A 21312-nucleotide genomic window follows, 5' to 3' on the forward strand; every position below is an offset into this window, starting at 1 on the left:
CATTTGACATTCCTCGCTATATTCACATTCATGCACCAATTATTTATCACAGTCCATATTTTGATATTCGTAGGCGATGAATTCGACTTCGACGGAATGATAGCCAGGTGTCGTAATGGAACCTTCGAAATGGGAAAACAACTCGACAGCCTCTCCGATCTTGTTTGTAAAAATACATCACGCTCTTCCATTTCACAATTGCAATAAACTTAAACGCCCATTGATCTAATTAGATTGAAGCTTTTAGGCTCAAGGGTAGACTATCGGATTATTAGTAGGACGATTGAAATCTAGATTCCAGATTTAGAGGTACTATCTCGCATCCCCTGGACCAATTGACTTCTAACCTGCGGAGCTATTATTGTGTCTGAGCTCTAGCTAACGAATTTCATTCAAGTGGTGGGAAGGTCAGTCCTTACGAATTCTCATTAAGTCAACATATGTAGACATGTATTTGAGAATCTAGCGGCCCTGAAATCGGGACATTCCGATGTTCGTGTTGCTCACTATACATTGTGAGAATGGCACAACTATCCCTCACACACGCAGATCGTGTAGGCTTTTGCATCGTCTCCTCTTACTGGAGTATCGATGATCTTCGGTGCTTTAATAGCCCATCAACTTAGCGGTCGATATTCCCCTAGGTCATACGTCTGAGATGGTTTGGTGCTATCTAGCTCCTGCGGGAGCAGCTTGGCCGCTTCTCGATTGAGACATTAGATGTCGCGTGTGAGCGGCTGAGGAAGTTGGCGCAATATATTAGACCTAGTGTCCATTTGTAGACTGGAAATGTTGTTTCGCTTTAATTTCGATATTTTGACTTCTTATATGATAGTCAATACGTTTCAATGACTTAGATATACCTATGCAAGTATTTATTTATATGTTAGGCTATTTGGTTGTTTAAAAGGTGACAAACTCTATTGTATCTGATCACAACGTTTGACCGAAAATATAACGGAACGACCCTTTGAGAAGTCTAAAAAAGATTCAAGGAAATATCCCCTGTCGGAAACCAAAACTAGAAAGAAATCTGCTTATAGATACACCTAGAGTTGACTCGGATCTATGTCCTTGATCATGGAATGGTAACCCTCTAGGGCTTAATACGGCCATGTTCCCAATGCTTGCAGTTTTCGTTACGGATTTCTGTGACAAAACTTGACTCTCAACTTCTGGTTCTAGTTACGGGTTGTTTCCCGCAGCTCATGTGTGTTGATGATAGACTCTGAAGCTTCAGCATCCGATTTCCTATCGGTCGAGCCAACGGTATGGAGCGGCTTCTTGCTGACCATGAAGCTGGATAGGAGTCCAACAGCCGCAACGCAGAGATAAAGAATCCACATCGAGCGAAGACTTGCGACATATGCACCACGAACGGCGTCACGCTGGCTAGCGGGGAGTGACGCCACCAAATCCACGTTCGCTTCCGCACTGGCCCCATCGAAATGGGCGGCTGTCTCACTTCCTAGTATATTTGCAAGAACCTCAGAATGACTCTGCATACCATGCTGAAATACCATTCCTCCTATGACGACCGAAAGGGAAGTAGCGATGTTGCGAATGAACCCAAATGTTGCAGTTGCCGTTGCAAAATCAGCCGGGTCAATATGGGACTGGAGTGCGATCAACGGAGACTGGAAGTTCATACCCACTCCAAGTCCAGCTACAGCCTCAATGACGGCAATCTTAGCTATAGACATTTCATAATCGAACATGATAAAGAGTCCAAATCCTAGAGTTAGAATCGCCATTCCAGCCCAAATGGGCTCGCAAAAGTGGCCTATTATAAATAGTCAATATAGATTCCCCCGCTGAGAGGTGATAAATCAGACGTACCGGTGTGTTTTATAATGAATCCAGTTGCGATCCCCATAAGGCATTGAACGATAGCAATGGGAAGGATGAGAACGCCGGATATCATGATTGATGTGCCTTTTGCGGCTTGAAAAAAGAGAGGGAGGAAATAAAAAGCGGAGATATATACCTAAAGCGTTTATCCACATAAGCAAAATTTACCTCACTCAAATTGTCAGGGCAAATGTATACTCACAAATCCGTGACAAAAACAGACCAAGAATGCGGCCACATTTGAGCGGTTCTTGAAGAGCCGCAGTGGCATAATAGGGTGTCTTGCATATTTCGCTTCACTGAGCACAAATAGGGGCACCAGAATAGCCCCAAGTACAATAAGACAAATGACCGTGGGTGACTTCCAAGGAAAGGTCACCCCTCCAAAGTTCAAGCCCAAGAGAAGCATCAAGGTGACCCCTAGAATGGTGATTATACCTAGCCAGTCAATCCTCTTCAGGCCTAACCAGAAGGACAAGCGGTTCGCTCCAGCGTCGACATTGAGAAGCCAGATCAAAAGAACAAATGCCAGCGCGCAGCAGGGCAGATTAATCCACCAGTTCCATCGCCATGAGACGAGTTGGGTGAAGACTCCCCCAGAACCGGACCAATACCACTGGCTAATGCCCATACCACGCTTGTCAGTCCCAAATACATGCCCCTGCGCCTTTGTTCTTGTCAGTGAGATCCGGAGCCGAGGATGTTTAATCCGTTGCCTACCTTATATCGAATAAATCTGTGATGCAGATATTAACGAGGATCACAACTCCTCCTGACCCGCTCCCTTGGATCGCCCGACCGCTGAGGAACATCGCTATCTTGGTGGACAGCGCACAAAGCAGGGAACCGATGAAAAAGACAGCTACCGCAGTGAGAAGCATCGCTTTTCGTCCCCAGATATCGCTGAGCTTTCCCCATACTGGACTTGACGTCGCATTTGCCAATAGATAGGCTGAACCGATCCATGTGTACCCTGATCCTGATTTGAAATCTGCGACGATGGTGGGAATAGCCGGACTTGTGATAGTCTTCACATCGACTCGTTAGCTTACTGCAAGGCTTCTTCCAGTACTTGGGCACACATACGAAGTCAAGCGCTGCAGTAAATAGGGACAGCTAGTGGGTAAGAGTTAGAGGGCAATTTTGAGTCTTATAGGGCCGCTGGTGCTTACAAAGAGGCAACTGATCACCACGACCATCCTCGCCCGGCTGCGTGTTACCGGCATCTCGGCTGGAAGACCGCTTTCACCATTTTCCGCCGTCGCCATTCTTGAATCTCTCAGTGTAGCCACTTTCTTAGCTGTAAAAGAGGACATTGAAAAGGGGTTGAAATTGAACAGAGAAAAGATGGATAGGGGAGGGCAGCCAACCCCAATCAATCTTACGGGACGGGGATAGGTAAACGGTTCTTGGATTACAGTACGCAAACCGATTACAGGGATTATGCTTATTTTGTATGACGACCCACAGAGTACATATCTATGGTACCCCACCCGCAAAGCTCGGGGGAGAGATACTACGCCCGCAATATTGTAAGTTATGTGTCTTTGCTAAGCATATACGATGGCCCCGGGGTTCTGCGGGAGTCGGAACAACTTAACTAGCAAGGCGTATTCGAATTTCAATCGGTAATATACGGACCTTCTTAGCCGAGCTTTCCGGTAGGTTACAATGTTTAGGTAGGGATGTAACCATGATAACAATCGCCAGAGGAAATGGTGATAACATCTTAGCAGGTAACTGATATCCATTACTAAGGGAAACTGGAGAAACTAGCTCTAAGGAGAAATCGGACTCGTATAAAAACCATCAGCGACATAGGTGCGGAGTATAGGTAGGGGAATCACCATATTCCAGCCACACGGCTCTTATCATGTTAGCTTCTCTCTCCTCCGCCTCGGAGCGTATCGCAGTTACACTTCATCGATGATCTGATAACACTGCGTGGGGGCGAAACTCTACAGCCAAACATTCTGGCTTGTACGAATGGCAACGCCGTAGACAACTATGACTACTTCACAGCCAAGAAATTAGACACCCTGATTAACAATGCGGCTTATGCGCTAAAACAACTTGGTCTATCTCTCTTGGTGAGAATTTTTCCTCTCGCCTATCCTTTCATGGATTCCTTGAGTGCTGATTGGAGAATTGTAGAAGGGAGATGAATCGGTCAGTGTTGCAGTGCTGGGGATTTCAAATCTGGAATATTTGATCAATATATGCGCGCTCAGACCCTATCCCACTCGCATGTCGCCACTAAAGTTGATACTAATTGGGATAGACTTGTGCACGGATACCTATCGATTACCTTGCAGACGCCATTGTTGAATTTTCATCTCTCGCCCAATCAAAAGACCCGAGAGACGATTCTCCTCTCTCACTGGTATATAATGTCGTCAACCCGACTGAGTTCCGCTGGACCCATGACATGCTCCCTGCAATAAAGGAGACTGGGATGAGCTCCACAACACTTCCACCGGCAGAGTGGGTAAAGCGATTAGAGCAGAGCAATCCTTATCCCACCCAAAATCCAGCCATCGAATTACTTTCGTTTTTCCAGTACCGCCATAGGGGTAACAGGGCACAGGATTCTCGAAAGCCTTCATTTGACACCACTGTAGCCCAAAGGGACAGTCCATCCTTGCGAAACATTCCCGATCTCGTTGGCAGTGAACTCATCAATAAGATCATCGCAGCATAGGAAAACAGAAGCTGAAAAGGCCAAATGCTCTTGACCTCGGGCTTGGTGACACCGGTCCTCGCACCAAATGGATAGTTTTTGCTTGGAGTCATGTGACCCAGTGTTTGTCCCGGTGTGATCCCAAGCGGTTCGCAGGGTTTGCATACCGCTTGGTGCCTCAGAGGCCCAAGCTGAGATGTACCCAGTGATCGGGCACTTCGAACTTTCAAGTCTGCATGTTGTAGTTTGCCTATTCTTCCATTATCTCCCTCTTACACACATTCTATCATGGCTTCTGCTCACGGTAATGCTGAAAATGGGAATGAGCTTGGTCAGAACTAATCATCAACAGAAGTACTCCAATACTGAACCATGAGGTAGTTGGGTTGTGGAACGATGGTGTCACGTGTAGGTATTCCGGACTATACTCTAGCCCCAGCCTCGCTCTAGTCTGTATTGAGTGTTAGTCTCTTCTTTAGAACCCCTTTGCTGTTAACAGCTCAACGGAAAGCTGAAATCCCCTACCTTCCACCATGTCGCGGAATACGAAGAGACCTTTTCCGGGCACACCTCAAATAATGAGCATAGATGACCATCGCGAGATTTTATTCCTCTCCAAAATGTGGCTATTATATAAACGCTCGGATGTGGTTATCGCTGATACGCCTGGACCCCCGGGCATCTATCCTACACGCAATACCTATTCCACACTTTAATGATTATGTAGGCACCACATTCTCACCGCCTCCACGTCGATGTTGTCGATAATCGGGTTGTTTCTTTCTTCCTTCTGCTACTATCCAAGGTGTGCATATATTCAATCATGAGTTCTGTCAGTGAAGCTAGTCCCGAAAATGAGACTGAGATCGACCAAGACCAGCCACTGGTTAAATCACTCCAAGACTTGACCATAATTGAGTCATGGAACGATGGAAAGCTGAAATCCACCACCTTCTACCACGTCACCGACGAGGAGGAGGTTTTTTTCGGCTACGCGTCAAAGAATAAGCGTGAAATGACCATCCCAGAATTCAACTTGTCTTTGAAACGTGTCCCGGATCAAGATATCTATCCAAAAATACCTGTCAACACTCACTTGACGCTTGCATCGGAAGTTCTGGACCCTTCTTTGGTTTATGTTAAGAGATCAGGCCTACAGTGGTACGACGATATGATCGGCACAAACCATCTTTCCAAGGCCGTCCTTGATGAGACACTCGTCATGGAGCAGATCTCACGAGCGCCTCACCCAAACATAATTCAATATTATGGTTGTCGTGTGAGACGTGGTTATATCACGTCGATTGTTCTCGAGCGGCTTGATCAAACTCTAAGCGCGTACGTTTCGACATCCGATTTTCAAAAGCTTGACAAAATCAAGTTCTTCGAGTATTTCAAGTCGGCGGTTGAACATCTGCACAGCTTGGGGCTAGCTCATAACGACATCAACCCAGATAACATTATGGTGAAGAATGGATCACCAGTGTTGATTGACTTTGATTCTTGTCAGCCCTTCGGGAAACGTTTACAGTCTTTGGGCACGGAGGGGTGGTACGAAAAGGTCTTTTATACTTCTGAGAAGGAACATGACATATATTCTCTTGGGAGATTAGAGGAGTGGCTTAGGACCGCGGGGTGATACTGGAACAATACACATATTCTATGTTTGGCAGTTGTATACTACTGTAGAAATAAAAAAGACATGCCTAAAGCCTTCACCGTCAATCAATTGGGTAGTAGCTCTTTAACAGCTTATAAAACCAAATCCCAAGGTCAAACGGGATGTTCAAAGCGGCTGCTAAAATAGATCAGCAGTGACAATCAAACCATCTGGTCACTTCCCGAGATAGACTAGCTGTGCTCGTCTTCTTCATCCGTACCTTTTCTCGGCTTTGATTTTTGAGTGTTTGTTCAATCTATGATCTGGTCTGCTGGCTGACCTGCTGGATAGTTGGTGGCTTAGGCCTGGATGGCGAGTTTGTTTTTCTGTCTGACTGTCTTATAGCTGTTGATGCCGCTGAATACACATTCCTTTAGCGAGCTAGCAATGTAAGCGATGACTGCAAAGAACGCAAACCCATCTTCCACAATATTCGTTGGCTTTTGATTCAGGTCCAGGAGCGTTTTTATGTCCTTTTGTACAAATGCAGCCTCTTCGACCATGTTTGTAATCTCCATTTTGATCTCAGAAGATGTGGCATAGCTAAATATTCAACGCATTCTGATCACATTCAACCCAGAGATCACCATTTGCATCCATCATCACACTGACTTGTAACTGCTCCCTCTCCTCACCTTTACCTACATAATAATGAAAGCAACCCGGCTCACCATCAACCCGTCTGAAGTACTGAAATTCCATCACAAGATCTGCATCGGCACCTCTTGCCAGTAATAGATCCCGTGTACGCACATCCGCACCCTCCTTGCCATACATGTATTTTGTGACCCACATCACTAGGGGTGTGGCCTGGTAGATATCCCGCATGTCCACGTTTGCACTAGCAACATCGATTAACATCTCTGCCGCCGCGACAGTACCGTCGACCACGGCATGGTGGAGCGGGGTGCGGCCCTCTTTGTCCTGCACGTTTGGGTCCGCCCTGCCTTCGTTGATGAGAAGTGCCATAACCATGATATTCCCATCCCGTGCCGCAAAATGAAGGGGAGCGTATCCGTCAGTTTCATCACCGCCTGGGAGACCAGTACTCTCCGTTCCAGCGTCGACCAGTCGTTTCTGGCCCGGTTCAACTTGCTTATTGGAGAGAAGTTCGAACAGAAGTGACAGGATTCTTGGTTGGTCTTCAATAACAAAAACATGTATAAGAGACTGGCCCTTTGTATTTCGTTCGCTGATATCTGCGCCTGCATGCAGAAGGACGCCCATCGTCACCATACGGCTAAAAGTCACAGATAACATCAACGGACTCTGTTTCTCGCTGTCGAGCATGTTCACGTCTGCCCCGGCTGTGACCAAGGTCTCTACGAGATCTGGATCATCGCGTAACATGATACAGAGATGCAAAGCTGGTGTGATGTGTGCTGTTGGAGATAAAGCTTCCCGTGGCGGTGTTCTGTTCGGTTCCGCACCGGCTTGGAGAAGCGTTTCGATCACCCCATTTCTTTCTTGAGTTGCCCCAAGAAGAACCGCGAATTCTAACGCGGATCGTCCCTCTGCATCCTCTGCATCTACGTCGGCAGTAAAGTCAAGTGCATCCATAAGTGCACCCAGATGTCCCTGCTTGACCGCATGATGAAGTCTCGGTGTTCCTTTTGGGAGGTTGTTGTCTCCGTTGTCAAATTCCGCCGTCCGCTTTCGAGACCCGGAAATGGTATTCACGCTCTCTGTGATAGTTTTGCCATTTTCAGTTCCAAGATGTTGACCTCTGACTGCCCTTGCTTGGAGACCTTCAAGAAGTAAAATCTGTTTTTCTTCCGGCTGTCCTCGGCGCCTTAGGTCTAGACGCCTGAAGGCGTCTGCAATAATCTCAATCTCATTGAGGTTAACGTCATATAGCGAGTTAAAGGTCATCAAGGCGGCGCCTTCACCGTCGGGTACAACGTCGACATGATCATCGGAGGGCACCGGCTTTGGCCACATTTCTAGTCTATTCTCTAGTTGGAGAGACTGAGCTGGTACTTCCATAGTCTGGAGAAGCCTAAGAAAGGCGTCCAAGTCTTCACTGCTGCTGCTACTCTTGTGGGCGTTGTTGACGAAACTTGAGAACCGTCGAGCTTCTTCAAATGTCTCGCCCCTCCCGCCTTGATCTAGGAGCATGTTGGCGATGTCCAGCAGCTTGCCTTGCCATCTTCTGACAACAGACTCGCTGGCTTCGACAATCCCGCTTGGGTTTCTGTTCGATCCAATAAAGTGAGCAAGCATGTCAAGAGGTGTGCCCGATATCAAACCAGCCCGTCCAGCCTCAACTTTGGCAGTGACATTGGGATCAAATTTCCTAGCAAGGAGCAACTGAACTATCTCCACATTGCCATGCCAGACAGCAGAATGAAGCAATGAGAACCCCTTGTATCGCTCTGTTCGTAGGCTCTCTGCAAATAAAGGCACATCTATCAGATATTCCATGATGTTGGCATCCATCAATTCATCTGCACGGCGAGACCGCTGGTGATTTAAAATCCAGACCCAGACCGGCATATCCCCAGGCCCACGTAAGTATACCGCTTCTCGCTCTTGAAGCCACTGAAAGCTCTCAACTAGTCTTGGTTGTCGATGATCACCTAGGGCACTGAGAATTGAGTCACCATCAAACTCGAACCTAATCAGAGCTGCAAATATCGAATCCCCAGTGGATGAATCGCGTCGCAACAAATGTTTGAGTTGATCCTGTGAGCAATGTGACGCTATCATATCAGCTGCGGGAATGTTCGCCTGTTGCAACGCCCAAAACACTGCCGTGTGACCGCGGCTGTCTGTCGCCATAACATCTGCCCCAGCCTTCAGCAGCAAGTCAACGAAATCCACACTGGAACCTCCTGAAAAGCTGGCCCGAGTAATTAGGGCCATGAGGAATGGGACATTTTCGTCGGAATAGTCCATGACATTGTGAACCTTTTTTTCAACGCCGGAGCAGGCCCTGTGCAGCAGAGTTCTTCCCAGAAGATCTACCTCTATGTTAACAAGACTGGGAACTTTATTGAGCAAGAACTCAAAGCATGCCAATGAGCCATGTCTTAGACACAAAGCTAGCGCAGTGTACATATACTCCCAGCGGTACCTATACGTCTCGTTGACCGAGGCTTTCTCAGCTTCTGCGCCTAGCGTCATGTATTGAAAGCTAATCAAATTGCATGGGTCATTCAAGGAAGCCAAAAGGGTGTCATTCACACTCTTGCGAGCCTCTTTGATGGCTGTGATCTCCATATACTCGATAAATCTTTTCAATGACATTATATCATCAGCGACGATGGAAAGGCCTAAAGATGTCTCGGTGGCCGCCCCCAATGTGGGATCAGCACCCTCATCTAATAAAAGATTTTGGGTCCTCATATAGGCATCCTCATGTTCGCCTCCATGTAACATCAATGAGACATATTTGTTTGGCGGAAGCATAGACGTGAACATGATATCCGAAAGTATGGCTGCCATAGATACCGAGTTCATCATACTCCGTGCAATTTTACTTGCCATAGAGCCCATGGTCACCTCTGGCAAAGTATTCGTGTGAATGTCATCCTCGAGGCACATAGCGGGATTATCTTGGAACAATCTCAGTAGGGCCTCTCCTACCGCTGGGAAATGATATACGAAACTCAAGAATAGCGCCAAGGCAAATTGCCTTATAGGCACATTGAACTCGACGTGGAGGCAAAAAATCTCCATCGCGAGGATCGGTTGTCCTCTTCCAAGGGCCACACACAGAGGGGTATTAGGCGTGGAATTATCCTCAAATACAGGTTTGTCACTCAGATCCATCTCAACAAGACAATCGAGACTCGCTCCTCGTTCGTAGGCAGTCCGACAAAGTGCGGCAGCTTGGACATCCGGGACCTTGCCAAGCTTATGGAATAAGTTATAGATAGTCTGCTCCTCATCTTTGATCAAAACATGATCGGGGGATTGAAGCATATCTCTGATCAATTCGGTAGCTCCGATCTCCAAAGCGTCGCCAAGATGGAGTGGTCTCAATCCAGTGAGACTGGGAGGCGCAGCTTGAGCGCAATAAGCCCTCACTAGCCGCTGACTGTCGAGTAGACCGGGGTGAATGGTCTTCACTTCGTTAAGACAACTTAGACCCCTTTCTCGGATCACTTTGCAAACAATCGCATAGAGATCCGGCCAGGTGGAGTGCAGGCGCCTGAATGCCAGAGACGAATGCGAGAGAGCGAGTAGAGTCAGGTTCAATCGTATCGGGACCTCCGATTCAAGATGAATGTCTCCGTTGGATAATGCAAAGGTTGCAGTCATGATACCAGTTTGATTCTGGTACAGCGCTGACATTCGAATGTACTCGAGCGCGCGCTTTTTGGAATCTGCTGTCTGGCGGGCATCTAGGGCAAACAAGCCGTGCATGCCTAACTTGGATAAGAAATACCCTTTCTTGATAATGTCTAGTACTCCAGGCCATATGTTTTCATTTGATTCAGTCTTTATTGCGTTGTAAAGGTTGGCCTGGTTGCTCTCAATCTTTGCCAGCAAGATACCCAGGAATTGATCCGTCGAGAGGTCTTCAGGAAGCTGAACTGGAATATCTTCTGGTTGAGGCCTATACTTTATTCTATTATTAATTTCGTCAAGGGCGCGCAGTGTATAACTGGTCATGATGTGCTGATGTTCGCTGAGCAAAAGCTGCGCCTCGGGATATCCATCGATGTTAGGGCTGCGTAGGACTTTCGACTCATAGGGCTGCTCATAAACATAAGTGTAAGACATGAGAACGGGACTTGATACTTGGTACCTTTGATTCCTCGACATCGGTGAGACTGTGGAATATTGTCAGCTTTCTTTTCCTGCGCGACTGATAATGCATTAGGAGAAATGCCACAGTTGGACCACTTACACCTCAATTGTGCGCCCTATTGCATTCGCAAAGTCGGATTCTATTACCATTAACTTATTCATATTTGGTCGCTTCCGCCAGTCGGTTTTCAGTGTTGGTGTAAGAATCTCAAATATCTCACTGGGGTTAATATCTGCTGGCAGCGATTTCGCCGTAATTCGCCCCCGCAGGAATGCCATGAGGCTATTTGGATGGTCCTCTGGTAACTTCTTGAGAGATCTCAGCCCCTCCTGATCCTCTTCAGGTGCCAATGATACACAACTGGCGAGACTTGAGAGTACACTAGAGCTTGATGACGTGTCACACCATTCATCATCCCTATTCCCTGCACTCTGGCCATATCCTCCACTGCCCTCCCTACCAGCCCATAAGTTGGCCACAACAAGGCCGTACGAGTACACATCTGCGAAACGCCAATCAACTTTTAGGTGCTTTCCGAGAACTTCTGGAGCAGACCAAAGAGGGGTGATATGTGTTGGTGTACCGGCATGTTCTCCATGCATTTGATTGCTCCCCCCAAAGTCGGTCAATTTTGCAACCAGCTGGCGTGTAGGATCCTCGCTACTGAATATGATGATGTTGTCGGGTTTGAGATCTCCATGAATGAAACCAGCCTCGTGGATGGCCTGGAGACCGAGCGCAATATCAATCGTGAGATGTCGCTTTTGTTGTGTGGTTGGGCCTGGTCCGGGGGCCCGAATAACGTAGTCTAGGGAGCCGTGATCCCCAAGTTCCATACCGAGGAGCGGGTACGTATGGTCTGCACTCCACCCGATGAACAATAGGTTCAGGATGTGCGGGTGGCCACGCAGGGAAGAATGGCAGAAAGCCATCATTTCCTTCAGTATCGAATGGTAAACCTTCTGCCGAGCTGCTTTGGCATGTGTTGGTGTTGGACTATCCATTTTCGTAGATCGGAATATTTTTAGTGCCGTTGTCGAACTCGGTAGAGGCCGTGGGTCGGAATCTTGGTCAACCATATGCTGTACGACTTCTGAAGTCAACCCACTTCCTATCGAGAAGACCTGTCGTTTCTCGTCCGGGCCTTCGAGCCCGACTTTGTCTATTGTCCTGTTGCGGATGTCATAATGGACTGAGGCCCAAAAAACGTCTATGAAATCGGGATCCGCCCGCGCTGCTTGCTGGAGTTTTAGTGCGACATCGTCACTTGCCAAGTTCAGCTCAACCTGCAATAAATCATCGGGTAGGGTAGTCGTAGCTGTATCTTGTGCGCTGGTACTAAACGAGCTGGTGCCGAATGAAATCAATCGGCCTGAGCGATCCATCTTCGACAGGATTATCAACTTAGACAGAAGATCAGGCGCGGAGTCCAATCAGTTGAACATGAATTATAGACAGGATTAGAATGAGAACAGGTAAGGATGCCAGGGCAAAATCCTAAGGGACTTTGATTCGTCTGTTGTCAGCTCCTGCCTGACTTGAGGCTGAAAGCGGGGAACGAGATTCACGATTAATCCCGAGTGCTCTTGTTTGTCCTCTCCTGCTATTTAACTGCTTCATGTGTTGCTTGCAAGACCTATTATTTCATTAATATGTCTGGCCTTGAGGTCCCCGGGCTAGTGCTAGGGGTTGTCGGTGTCGTGATCGCATTCAGGGGAGCTCTTGACACCGCACTACTTATTGAGTCTTTCTTTGACGACACTCGAATAGACTGTGGATATTTGGCTCTATGTTACCACGTTGAAAAGACTCGTTTACAACTTTGGGGGGAATTATGCAACGCTAATGATGAATCCCAACCGGACAAATGTACCCTTCGCGACCTTCCAGACTACCTGAAAACGCTGGTTGTTAGGATCCTCGGCGAGATCCAGAAGCTTAACGAAGAAGCTAATAGCCTCATTTTCAAGTACAACATCGAATTGGCGACTCTCCCAATGCTGGACCTAGATGATAACCTAGCCCCCGATCGGGCGTTGCCGATGGCCTTATCCAAGAAGATCATAAAACCCAAGTCCCGGTTCCGCTGGACAATCAAAGGGAGATCAGAGTTCGAAGAAGTTATTGCGAAGCTTGGGAAGCTCATTAGTGATCTCCACGGCCTTAATGTACATTCCGGGGGATCACAGCTCCCAGAAAAAGCGCTTCCGTCGCAAGTTCTCGCCAATGTCACGAACCCTAGCCTACTACGGATTCTAGCCGATTCCCAGAATCAAGTGAATCGTACTTTGGCTCTATCTGCCGAAGCTAAGAGTCTGCATTTGAAGCCTGACCGCGCATCTGAGAGATCAGCTACCGCACTCACTAGCCGGGAGTTGGTGTTCCGAGAAGGCTCATCGGTCACTGGTGTTGTCTTTCATCGAACAGGACAGGTACTACCTGTCTGGGTAGAATGGAATGACTTGAAGCCAGGACCTGGATCTGACAGATATATCGCGCGTATCAAGTCGTTAGGCTACGTCCTAGAACGAGTGGGCCAGCCGGAGCTTTGCCTGCCTCCTTGTTACGGGGTATATGATGACCTCAAATACGAGGCAGAGCATGGAGTTAAACGTCTAGGCTTTGTATTTGGTCTACCGCAGCCAGGCCACTCAAACCAATTACAGTATGAGGCCAACATTCAGCTCTACCCTCCACAAAGCCTAAAGGCCCTTATCAAAGAAGAAAAAAAGCGCTGCAATACCACATCTTGGAGATCGCTTTCGCTTGGCATATCGTCTGGCAAATGCCTTTAGCCTTTTCCACGCAGCCGGTTGGCTACATAAAGGCATGCATAGCGAGAATATCCTCTTCTTCCAACAGGCTAATGGCCTCGGTATCAGTATGCTCGAGCCGTTCATCACCGGGTTTCAGTATTCTCGACCGCAAGATGCAGTTTCCCTGTCCCGTGGACCTTTCGAAGACACCGCACTGAACCAGTACTACCACCCTGATGCCCACTTAGGATTTTCCAAATTGCGGGATATCTATAGCCTCGGTGTCATATTGTGTGAAATTGGACGGTGGGCTCTTGTAGCGGATACAGTGACGGAGCGGAGGAAGAAAAAACTGACGAGCCGCAAAGCATGGCAGGAGTATATGATTAACCACGTCGTGGAAGATTTAGGTTGGAGGATGGGCTACCTATACCAAAGTGCGGTGAGGACTCTTCTCGATTCCAGCCTCCCAGCCGATGATGCTGGAGATGCAGTCTTTGCCCAGCAATTCTTGGAGAGAGTAATCCAGCCGTTAAGTCTCTGCAATGCGTGAAAATGCATGAATTGAGATACGAGTACTTGGTCTAAATAGACGAAACATTGCACAAGTTATCGCATAAAGTCTTGACCCCAGATCCACCGGATCAGCCATCGCAATCATTGGCCAAGTCCCTCATTCAGGCAGAGGAACGCGTCGTAGATTCACATCTCAGAGATAGATTTGTCCTAAGACTTATATCCTCGTCTTTCCAGCCATTCTCGCCCATTCCAGCCCGGAGGTGGTTGCCTAGGGGTCCCATTTACCGGAGGCCGACCCCCCTCGAAGTAATCATCTCTCGCAAGGCCAACAGGATCTGGTCCATGTTCACGACCAATGCATCATCATCGTCCGCGGTGCTCAAGACCTTACGAAAAATGCCTATACTCAATGTATGAACATCGCGTGCGTTTCCCCAGCCTTTCAGCCGCGATAGAGCAGTGAAATTGCTCTCTAGTTCGTTGTGAGTTCCGTGTTCCGGGATCTCCAACATCGAAGTATCCAGCCCTTGCTTCTGCATCAGTTGCATCAGGAGCTGGGTGCATGCTGTGGCGTCGAGGCTCTGAAACGTTAGTGTGCGGGTGAATCGGCTTCGCAGGCCCGGATTGGAGTCCAGAAAATCGTCCATTTCCTCACTGTAACCGGCAAGGATAATGACCATTCTTTGTTGGAAATGGGGGCTTGTAAGGGCACCAACAATCTCTGCGATAGCATCTGATGAGTAGGATCCTTGTGAGTTTGAACCATCGCCGAGACGATATGCTTCATCAACCAGCAAGACCTTCCCCACCGCGCTCTTGAAAAGTCTTATAATTTTAGGGCCGGTCTGTCCGAGATATTCACCGATAATATCGCTCACTGAGCATTCAATCACTTCGGCGCTGGCGAGAAGACCCATGCGGTAAAAGATCTGTCCCATGTTTCGCGCCATTGTTGTCTTGCCGGTCCCTGAGTTCTCGTTTAGAATAGCCTGAATCAAATGGGAATGAGAAAGCATACCTGGAGCTCCTCGAAATATATAATTGAAAGGGACATAATCTCGGGGGTCGAGATTTCGCGCGACGGCCTTCCTTGCCACCCTGGTATTCTCAAGCAGATCAGAGATGACAGTATCATTGCCGACCACATCTTCAAAGAGCCTCTCACATTCCTCCTCGGCGTCAAAAACACGGTTCCAATCCTTTGAGAAATCCTCCGGCTTGAGAAGCATTGGGTCTGTTTGGGGATCATCCATACGGCGCTTATCAAGCGAAAAATATGCCTTGTGTAGAAGTGCATCCACGGCGCTAGCATTCCCAAATCTAGGTGAAAGCATACCATGCACTAGCACCCCCAATGCAGCGGATTTTGCCTTTGGCGACGCATTCATGGAAGCTGACTCCAATCCTTTGTCTAATATCAGCTCCAACTGAGATGTCGAAAAGGGTGGGAATCGGAAGGCAGAAGCCAGTGGAAACCTTGTTGAGAGGCCTGGATTGACATGTTGAAACATCTCCAGCATGTCGTCCTCGTTACCCACAAGCAATACAATCCTGCTGGGTGTCTCTCCAGGCGTAACTAGGGCGATCAACGCATCGATGGCATTCTTATAGTCAGAGTCGCTGTGCGATGTGGGTCCACCCCACAGTGCATGTGCGTCGTCAATGATCAACACCTTCCCTTTTGAACCTTTCAAGTCATCGTGCGGATTCCAGGAAGTCACCAGACTCGAGGCGTTTACTTCAAGTACTGCGCGGACACAAGATTTAAGCCACCGTCCACCATCGTGTATACACAATTAGTCAGGTGGGTGCTTACCAGAACGCTTCTTGACAAACCCTATCCGATGCAAGATTCTAGCGTAGAGCTTTGCAACTGTTGTCTTTCCGGTACCTGGAGAGCCGATGAAAAGACCTGTATGGGGGATAGGGCGCAAAGGCAATCCTTTCTCTTTCCGCACGCAATTATCAACTGCTCGGTGATGTAACAGGCGCACTTGCTCCTTGATGCTTTCAAGGCCTACCATTTGTTCCAAGCTCCGCCATGCTTTGATGTCCTCAAGGTTGACAACTTTCTGGGAATCTTCATTTTTATGATGTGTGTGGTCACCTCTGTCATCCTCGCTGTCATTGTCGCTGTCATTGTCTCGGTCGCCGTCTCTGTCACTTTCCCAGTCAGTCTCCCAGGCTTCATCTTCCTTGTCACTTTCTCTGTCACTTTCTCTGTCACTTTCTCTGTCACTTTCTCTGTCACTTTCTCTGTCACTTTCTCTGTCACTTTCTCTGTCACTTTCTCTGTCTCCATCCCAGTGCTCGCTACTCAAAGATCGACGGTTTGAATGATAATATGCCAGCTTAGCTGATGGGACCTCGACAAGGGGCAGACCTCCCTCTGCCAGCCTCTGCCACATACTATTATCTCGCGCATTTGGAATAGCGCCGCTCATCTCCTGTATTTTATCCTTCTCATTTGTAGGGAGTTCCTCCCCAAACAGGATGAGTCTCGTTGTTGTGCTGGGCAGCGTGGCGAGAAGAAGCGCTTCATCAATCTGATCTGCTGCATCAACAATGACAGTTTCTGCCTGTATACAGCATATTTCAGGCATAGATGCTGCTAGATCTTCGGCAGCACAAACGTATATGCTTCGATCCAATTTATTAAATGCGTGAAGTCTCGTTTCGGTACGGAGGTGTACCTCCTTCTGAAAGGAGGCCTCATATTTCCTTACTTCAGACTCGATTAGTTCCTTGTGCCGCTTTTGAGAGGCATCTGTCATGCTGGCAAAGGCTTTCTTATCCATTCTCAGATGTTCTGGCCAAATTCTCATGTCCCCAGGGCTGCTTCTGGATTGATTTTCGTCAGGCATATTTGGTGAATTTCCATCAGTCGGGCAACTTGTGGATTCAATCGAGGGCTCTGTCTGGCCAAGAGCTATGTCAGATGGCTCCATACAGGTGGACAGGCTGTCTGATTCTGATGATTGCTCGTCGCGTTCAGCTAACATGGAGTCAGGACTGCGATGACCGTCCAGAAGCGACGGGTCGTTCAAATTGGGCTCTTTAGGGTTAGGTATGTGGTTCGGTGGGAATGAAAACATATAGTCTATAGGCACATCCAATTCCCGAAGACTCGAGCTCATGTCTTCCAACTTATCTCTCGATGAAAAAACCATAAGAATCTTCTGACCCGAAAGCCTATACAAAGACTCGACAATTATCTCGCATAGCGGAAATGAATAAATTTCTAGTCATGGAAGGTTAGCTGAGTAGTAAATCAAACTCGTTATAGCCATACCAGGCGCTCTTTTGTAGAGTGTAACACGCTGAGTAAATGCCGGTATACACGCTGTAATTCCAACTTCCAGTCCTATCCTCATGCGCATGAAGTGTTGAGGCAACTTCAGTATACGGTACACTGACCGGAGGCTGTTTTGTTTCAGTGCCTCAAGGAGCCGTTCCAGCCCTGGCAGTGGTGCTGGAGCAGGGGGGTTCCGGCTGCACATGAGTAATTCTTCGCTTAGAGGCAAATCATCCCTCTTCTGTAACGACTCTAGAATGGGCACCAACTTCCACGCCGATGTTTCTGAACCGTGATACTTTATTGTCTGCTGTGGAATCTGTCCAATCATCTGTTGCACCTCAAACTTCATGTTCGAGGGGGTATCTGACGGAATATGAAGCTCGTAAGTGGGCGGTCCTTGTGTGCTTTCAGACATCTTGTATGTCTTTCCTATAGCTAGAAGGTTGTTTTTTGATACCAAAAAGCAAAGCTTGCCGCTCATGTCGCTTGCATCATAACTTGAAGCCGGCTCGCCCTTTGACGATTGCTTACCATCATCGAATTTTTCAGCCTTCTTGTTCGGCCTAAGAATGATTTTGACTCGATATTTCCTGTCATTTTCGGGTGTAGTGTTCTCTTCATCTGAACTGTCATCAAGCAGAAGAGAAGTAAAACCGAGCTCTTCAAACGCTACTCATTTGTAAGCGCAAAACACTAGGTAGATCTTAGGATTTGCATATCTTCACCTTCAGAGCGAAGAGCAAGAATCAAAGTATTCCGTAAGCGAAAGAAATGGCGTTCTAGTAACCTCGATGAGAGAGTTTGCGAAGGTGTACTCGACGGCTGCATGCTGACGCTGAATGCCTTTATTTCGGCAACATCTGGTACGGCAGAAATGGTGCGAAAGTCTACCTGCTCCGTTTTATCCTCTAAAGAGTCTGGCTCTGAAGACATCTCTAGTGGCGCTGAGGCCTGCCTCGCAGCATTTGATGCAAATGCTTGATCTTCCAGTGCCATTGTTATTGTATTGTTGATACTCCTACAGGGCATATAGACCATGGGAGAGGCTGATAGTACTAGAGCGAGATCTTGAGTCGAAAGGGTCTCAGCCTAAGCTAAGGGTGGGAACCTAATAATAGTACCGAATGGGTTAGGCCAAAAGAACGCCTCTCTTGGCATGACACAGCCACCAAAACGAGAATCACGATCTTCCCTCTTAGTTTAACATGGGCCCTTGCTAAATCCTGAATATGCGACATATACGTTGCACTGCCTCATCTAGTCAGACATAGAATGACAAATATTCTGAGCGTAAGAGGGCTCCTGGGCATCGAATGGTCGAACGACCGCCAGATATGTTAACTGCCCTTGCCCATTTGGCAGGTGAAAATGGCGGAAGAGGAGGCTCCCCTTGTAAGTACCGAAGAGGCTTAACGCAGACCCAACTAATTTCCTGTCAAATGTGGCAACATTGGCGATCTCTTTCGTGTCGGTGTTTTCTCAGTAGCCCGACGGATGTACGGGCCCAGGCGACTAAGTGGGCCACCGATATGTACATAAAACTCTCATTGATACTGCCAGGCTGCCTATTTCATGACTCCCTTGTTGCAGCCGATACACTAATTCCGATTTCTATGCTATTTCCAACATATCTTTTATTTTTCTAAGAGGAGAGGACTCCTATACGGCCTTATGTAGGGAGTTTAAGTACTGTTTCCAGCGGTCTTTCCAGCGGTCTGTGTAGTGGGCTTATTACATATTCTTCCTGGATGTCTTTACGATGATTTTCCACCTTTCTATATGTCTAGCGGAAAAGACCAAAGGAGCATACTTTAATAACTTTATACAAGAGACTTGACGTTTCTATGTATAGCCTTCAATACAAACTTTATAATCGTTTGACCAGCCATCGATCCTCGGCAAACGCTAAAAAGAAACAAAAAAGCTTCCTTTTTTTTAACCTGGTATATCTACAACCACTCTTGAGACCGAAGGCTTTTTAGTTTTCGTAAAGTCAAGGTGAAGCCTTAGTGATAGCTGAGAGGACCCGTTTGACATTATGATGATGCGCCACCGAGCTGCGACGAGATTGAATAGAAAGGCGTGAAGGGACTGCTTGACTGGGTCCAACCGAAATTTTGAGGTTGAAAAATCGAAGGGCTATTACTATTACAGCTATTTTAGTTATTGTATTTATCTTTATTACGCTTGGGACTTGGTCAGGTCTTGTATCAAAATGCTTTGAGTCTTTTCCTCTTCCAATGATGCTACTTCCACTGAAAGCTCTAAACAACGCTATTGTGGGATTGATAGGAGCGGAAATTCTATTCGCGCATAATACGATGTCAGAACAATTTTTTTTTCAAGATCTTGGGAGTCAAAAAGAAAAGAAAAGTCCCATATTAATGGAAGTGTATAGATCGTGCAAACAAAGCAAACACAGCTATATTCTACTTCTCCACTCTTAAGTTTGAAGGACACGAAGTCCTTAAAGATAATTGCCACCTGTTGACTCACAGCATTGGAGCCTAATTAACTGAAGTGCCAGTCACCTTTTGCTTCTCACTAATAACAACCTCAGATCAATCCGAATCAATTATTCGTTCAGACACCATAGACCATACATAGACCGCAAGCGAGAGAGCTGTCAGCTCTCAACCAACCATTATGCACGGTCTCGCCAAACTGGCACTCACAGGCCTTCTACTCATATCACCAGCGACATGCTTCTCAAACTCCAAACCACCCGGCAAAGACGCTATCTTACTATCAAACGTCCAAACTTTAACATTACGCGCGCATCGCATGACAAGCTCACGTCGCGTCTCACCAATCCCCCAACTCAGCTGCGCAGGCCCATCAAAACAAATATGCAACCTCTATCAACCAGAAATAATGCGTTGCACAAACCAAGGATATGATTACGACGCTGAAGACGTGCAGTGGACCTGCACCGCAGACATGCCGGCAGAGTTCAAGCTCGGCGCAACAGATGTTATCTGCGAGGGGTACCGAAATGCCGATGATAAGTGGGTGCTGAAAGGGAGTTGTGGGGTTGAGTACCGGCTGCTCTTGACCGAGGCTGGAGAGAAGAGGTTTGGCAAGAAAGCCGCGGAGTGGGACTGGGAAGGGAAGGGCCAGTCCAAGACTGGGTTTCAAAAGCTGATGACGGCGCTTGGGGATTTGATTTTCTTTTGGTTCATCGCTGCTGTTCTCATTCTGATACTGGCGCAATGCTTCGGGTTGGGGAATCGGCGAGCCAGGGGTCCGGGTCCGGCCCGGGGGTGGGGCGGATTCTGGGGTGGAGGTGGTGGAGGTGGTGGTGGTGGAAATGATCCTCCGCCCCCTTACAGCAGTTTCGATCCTTATAAATCTGCTGGTAGGCAGCAGGGCTGGACACCAGGTTTTTGGACTGGTGCGCTAGGCGGTGCTGCCGCTGGTTACCAGATGGGGAGACGTTCTGATAATGGATCACGCGACAGAATGTCAATGGGCAGGTCTGGCGGATATGACTCCGGTGAAGGCAGCTCGCGTTCGCCGCCGCAGTTTTCGTCTACGACTGCTAGTACTGGATTCGGGTCAACCAGGCGTAGGTGATGTCATGGACATATCATTTACGCTTGTCGCCATTTGCTACCGACTTGCGGAAAAGAAGACATCGAGAGAAAGCCAAAAAGGCCTCTCAATGTCTTTGGGAAGTAAATCACCCACAAATCTTCAATTGACGGCCATAACGTCTTGTTGCCATCATGAAACTGGTTGAGATACAATGGGGGAACGTACTTCAAGTAACAAATCAATTAGCAAATA

General features: G+C 47.7%; 9 protein-coding genes across 9 annotated transcripts; 5 read left to right on the forward strand and 4 right to left on the reverse strand.

The window, feature by feature from the left end:
- Positions 1–1181: 1181 nt before the first annotated feature.
- N7500_001760 (uncharacterized protein) lies at positions 1182–3119 on the reverse strand (the record flags this gene model as incomplete). Its single annotated transcript, XM_056672906.1, has 6 exons — positions 1182–1783; positions 1840–1987; positions 2075–2525; positions 2572–2879; positions 2938–2967; positions 3024–3119. The coding sequence occupies 6 exons, from the start codon at positions 3117–3119 to the stop codon at positions 1182–1184; spliced, it is 1635 nt and encodes a 544-aa protein (XP_056536425.1).
- Positions 3120–4279: 1160 nt separating this feature from the next.
- N7500_001761 (Male sterility NAD-binding) lies at positions 4280–4552 on the forward strand (the record flags this gene model as incomplete). The annotated part of the gene is made up of 1 exon (XM_056672907.1): positions 4280–4552. One exon carries the CDS (start codon positions 4280–4282, stop codon positions 4550–4552), a length of 273 nt encoding a protein of 90 aa, XP_056536426.1.
- An 802-nt stretch (positions 4553–5354) lies between these two features.
- Positions 5355–6170, forward strand: N7500_001762 (uncharacterized protein; the record flags this gene model as incomplete). The annotated part of the gene is made up of 1 exon (XM_056672908.1): positions 5355–6170. The coding sequence occupies one exon, from the start codon at positions 5355–5357 to the stop codon at positions 6168–6170; it is 816 nt and encodes a 271-aa protein (XP_056536427.1).
- A 564-nt stretch (positions 6171–6734) lies between these two features.
- On the reverse strand, positions 6735–10922 carry N7500_001763 (ankyrin repeat protein; the record flags this gene model as incomplete). The annotated part of the gene is made up of 1 exon (XM_056672909.1): positions 6735–10922. The coding sequence occupies one exon, from the start codon at positions 10920–10922 to the stop codon at positions 6735–6737; it is 4188 nt and encodes a 1395-aa protein (XP_056536428.1).
- Positions 10923–11045: 123 nt separating this feature from the next.
- Positions 11046–12335, reverse strand: N7500_001764 (uncharacterized protein; the record flags this gene model as incomplete). The annotated part of the gene is made up of 1 exon (XM_056672910.1): positions 11046–12335. One exon carries the CDS (start codon positions 12333–12335, stop codon positions 11046–11048), a length of 1290 nt encoding a protein of 429 aa, XP_056536429.1.
- A 267-nt stretch (positions 12336–12602) lies between these two features.
- On the forward strand, positions 12603–13745 carry N7500_001765 (protein kinase; the record flags this gene model as incomplete). Its single annotated transcript, XM_056672911.1, has 1 exon — positions 12603–13745. One exon carries the CDS (start codon positions 12603–12605, stop codon positions 13743–13745), a length of 1143 nt encoding a protein of 380 aa, XP_056536430.1.
- Positions 13746–13779: 34 nt separating this feature from the next.
- Positions 13780–14259, forward strand: N7500_001766 (uncharacterized protein; the record flags this gene model as incomplete). Its single annotated transcript, XM_056672912.1, has 1 exon — positions 13780–14259. The coding sequence occupies one exon, from the start codon at positions 13780–13782 to the stop codon at positions 14257–14259; it is 480 nt and encodes a 159-aa protein (XP_056536431.1).
- A 247-nt stretch (positions 14260–14506) lies between these two features.
- Positions 14507–17362, reverse strand: N7500_001767 (P-loop containing nucleoside triphosphate hydrolase protein; the record flags this gene model as incomplete). The annotated part of the gene is made up of 2 exons (XM_056672913.1): positions 14507–15972; positions 16042–17362. The coding sequence occupies 2 exons, from the start codon at positions 17360–17362 to the stop codon at positions 14507–14509; spliced, it is 2787 nt and encodes a 928-aa protein (XP_056536432.1).
- A 2807-nt stretch (positions 17363–20169) lies between these two features.
- N7500_001768 (DUF1183 domain protein) lies at positions 20170–21099 on the forward strand (the record flags this gene model as incomplete). Its single annotated transcript, XM_056672914.1, has 1 exon — positions 20170–21099. One exon carries the CDS (start codon positions 20170–20172, stop codon positions 21097–21099), a length of 930 nt encoding a protein of 309 aa, XP_056536433.1.
- Between the last annotated feature and the right edge of the window lie 213 nt (positions 21100–21312).

The sequence above is a fragment of the Penicillium coprophilum genome (genome assembly GCF_028826855.1).
Source record: "Penicillium coprophilum strain IBT 35676 chromosome Unknown utg000002l_segment0_segment0, whole genome shotgun sequence".
Lineage (NCBI taxonomy): Eukaryota > Fungi > Ascomycota > Eurotiomycetes > Eurotiales > Aspergillaceae > Penicillium > Penicillium coprophilum.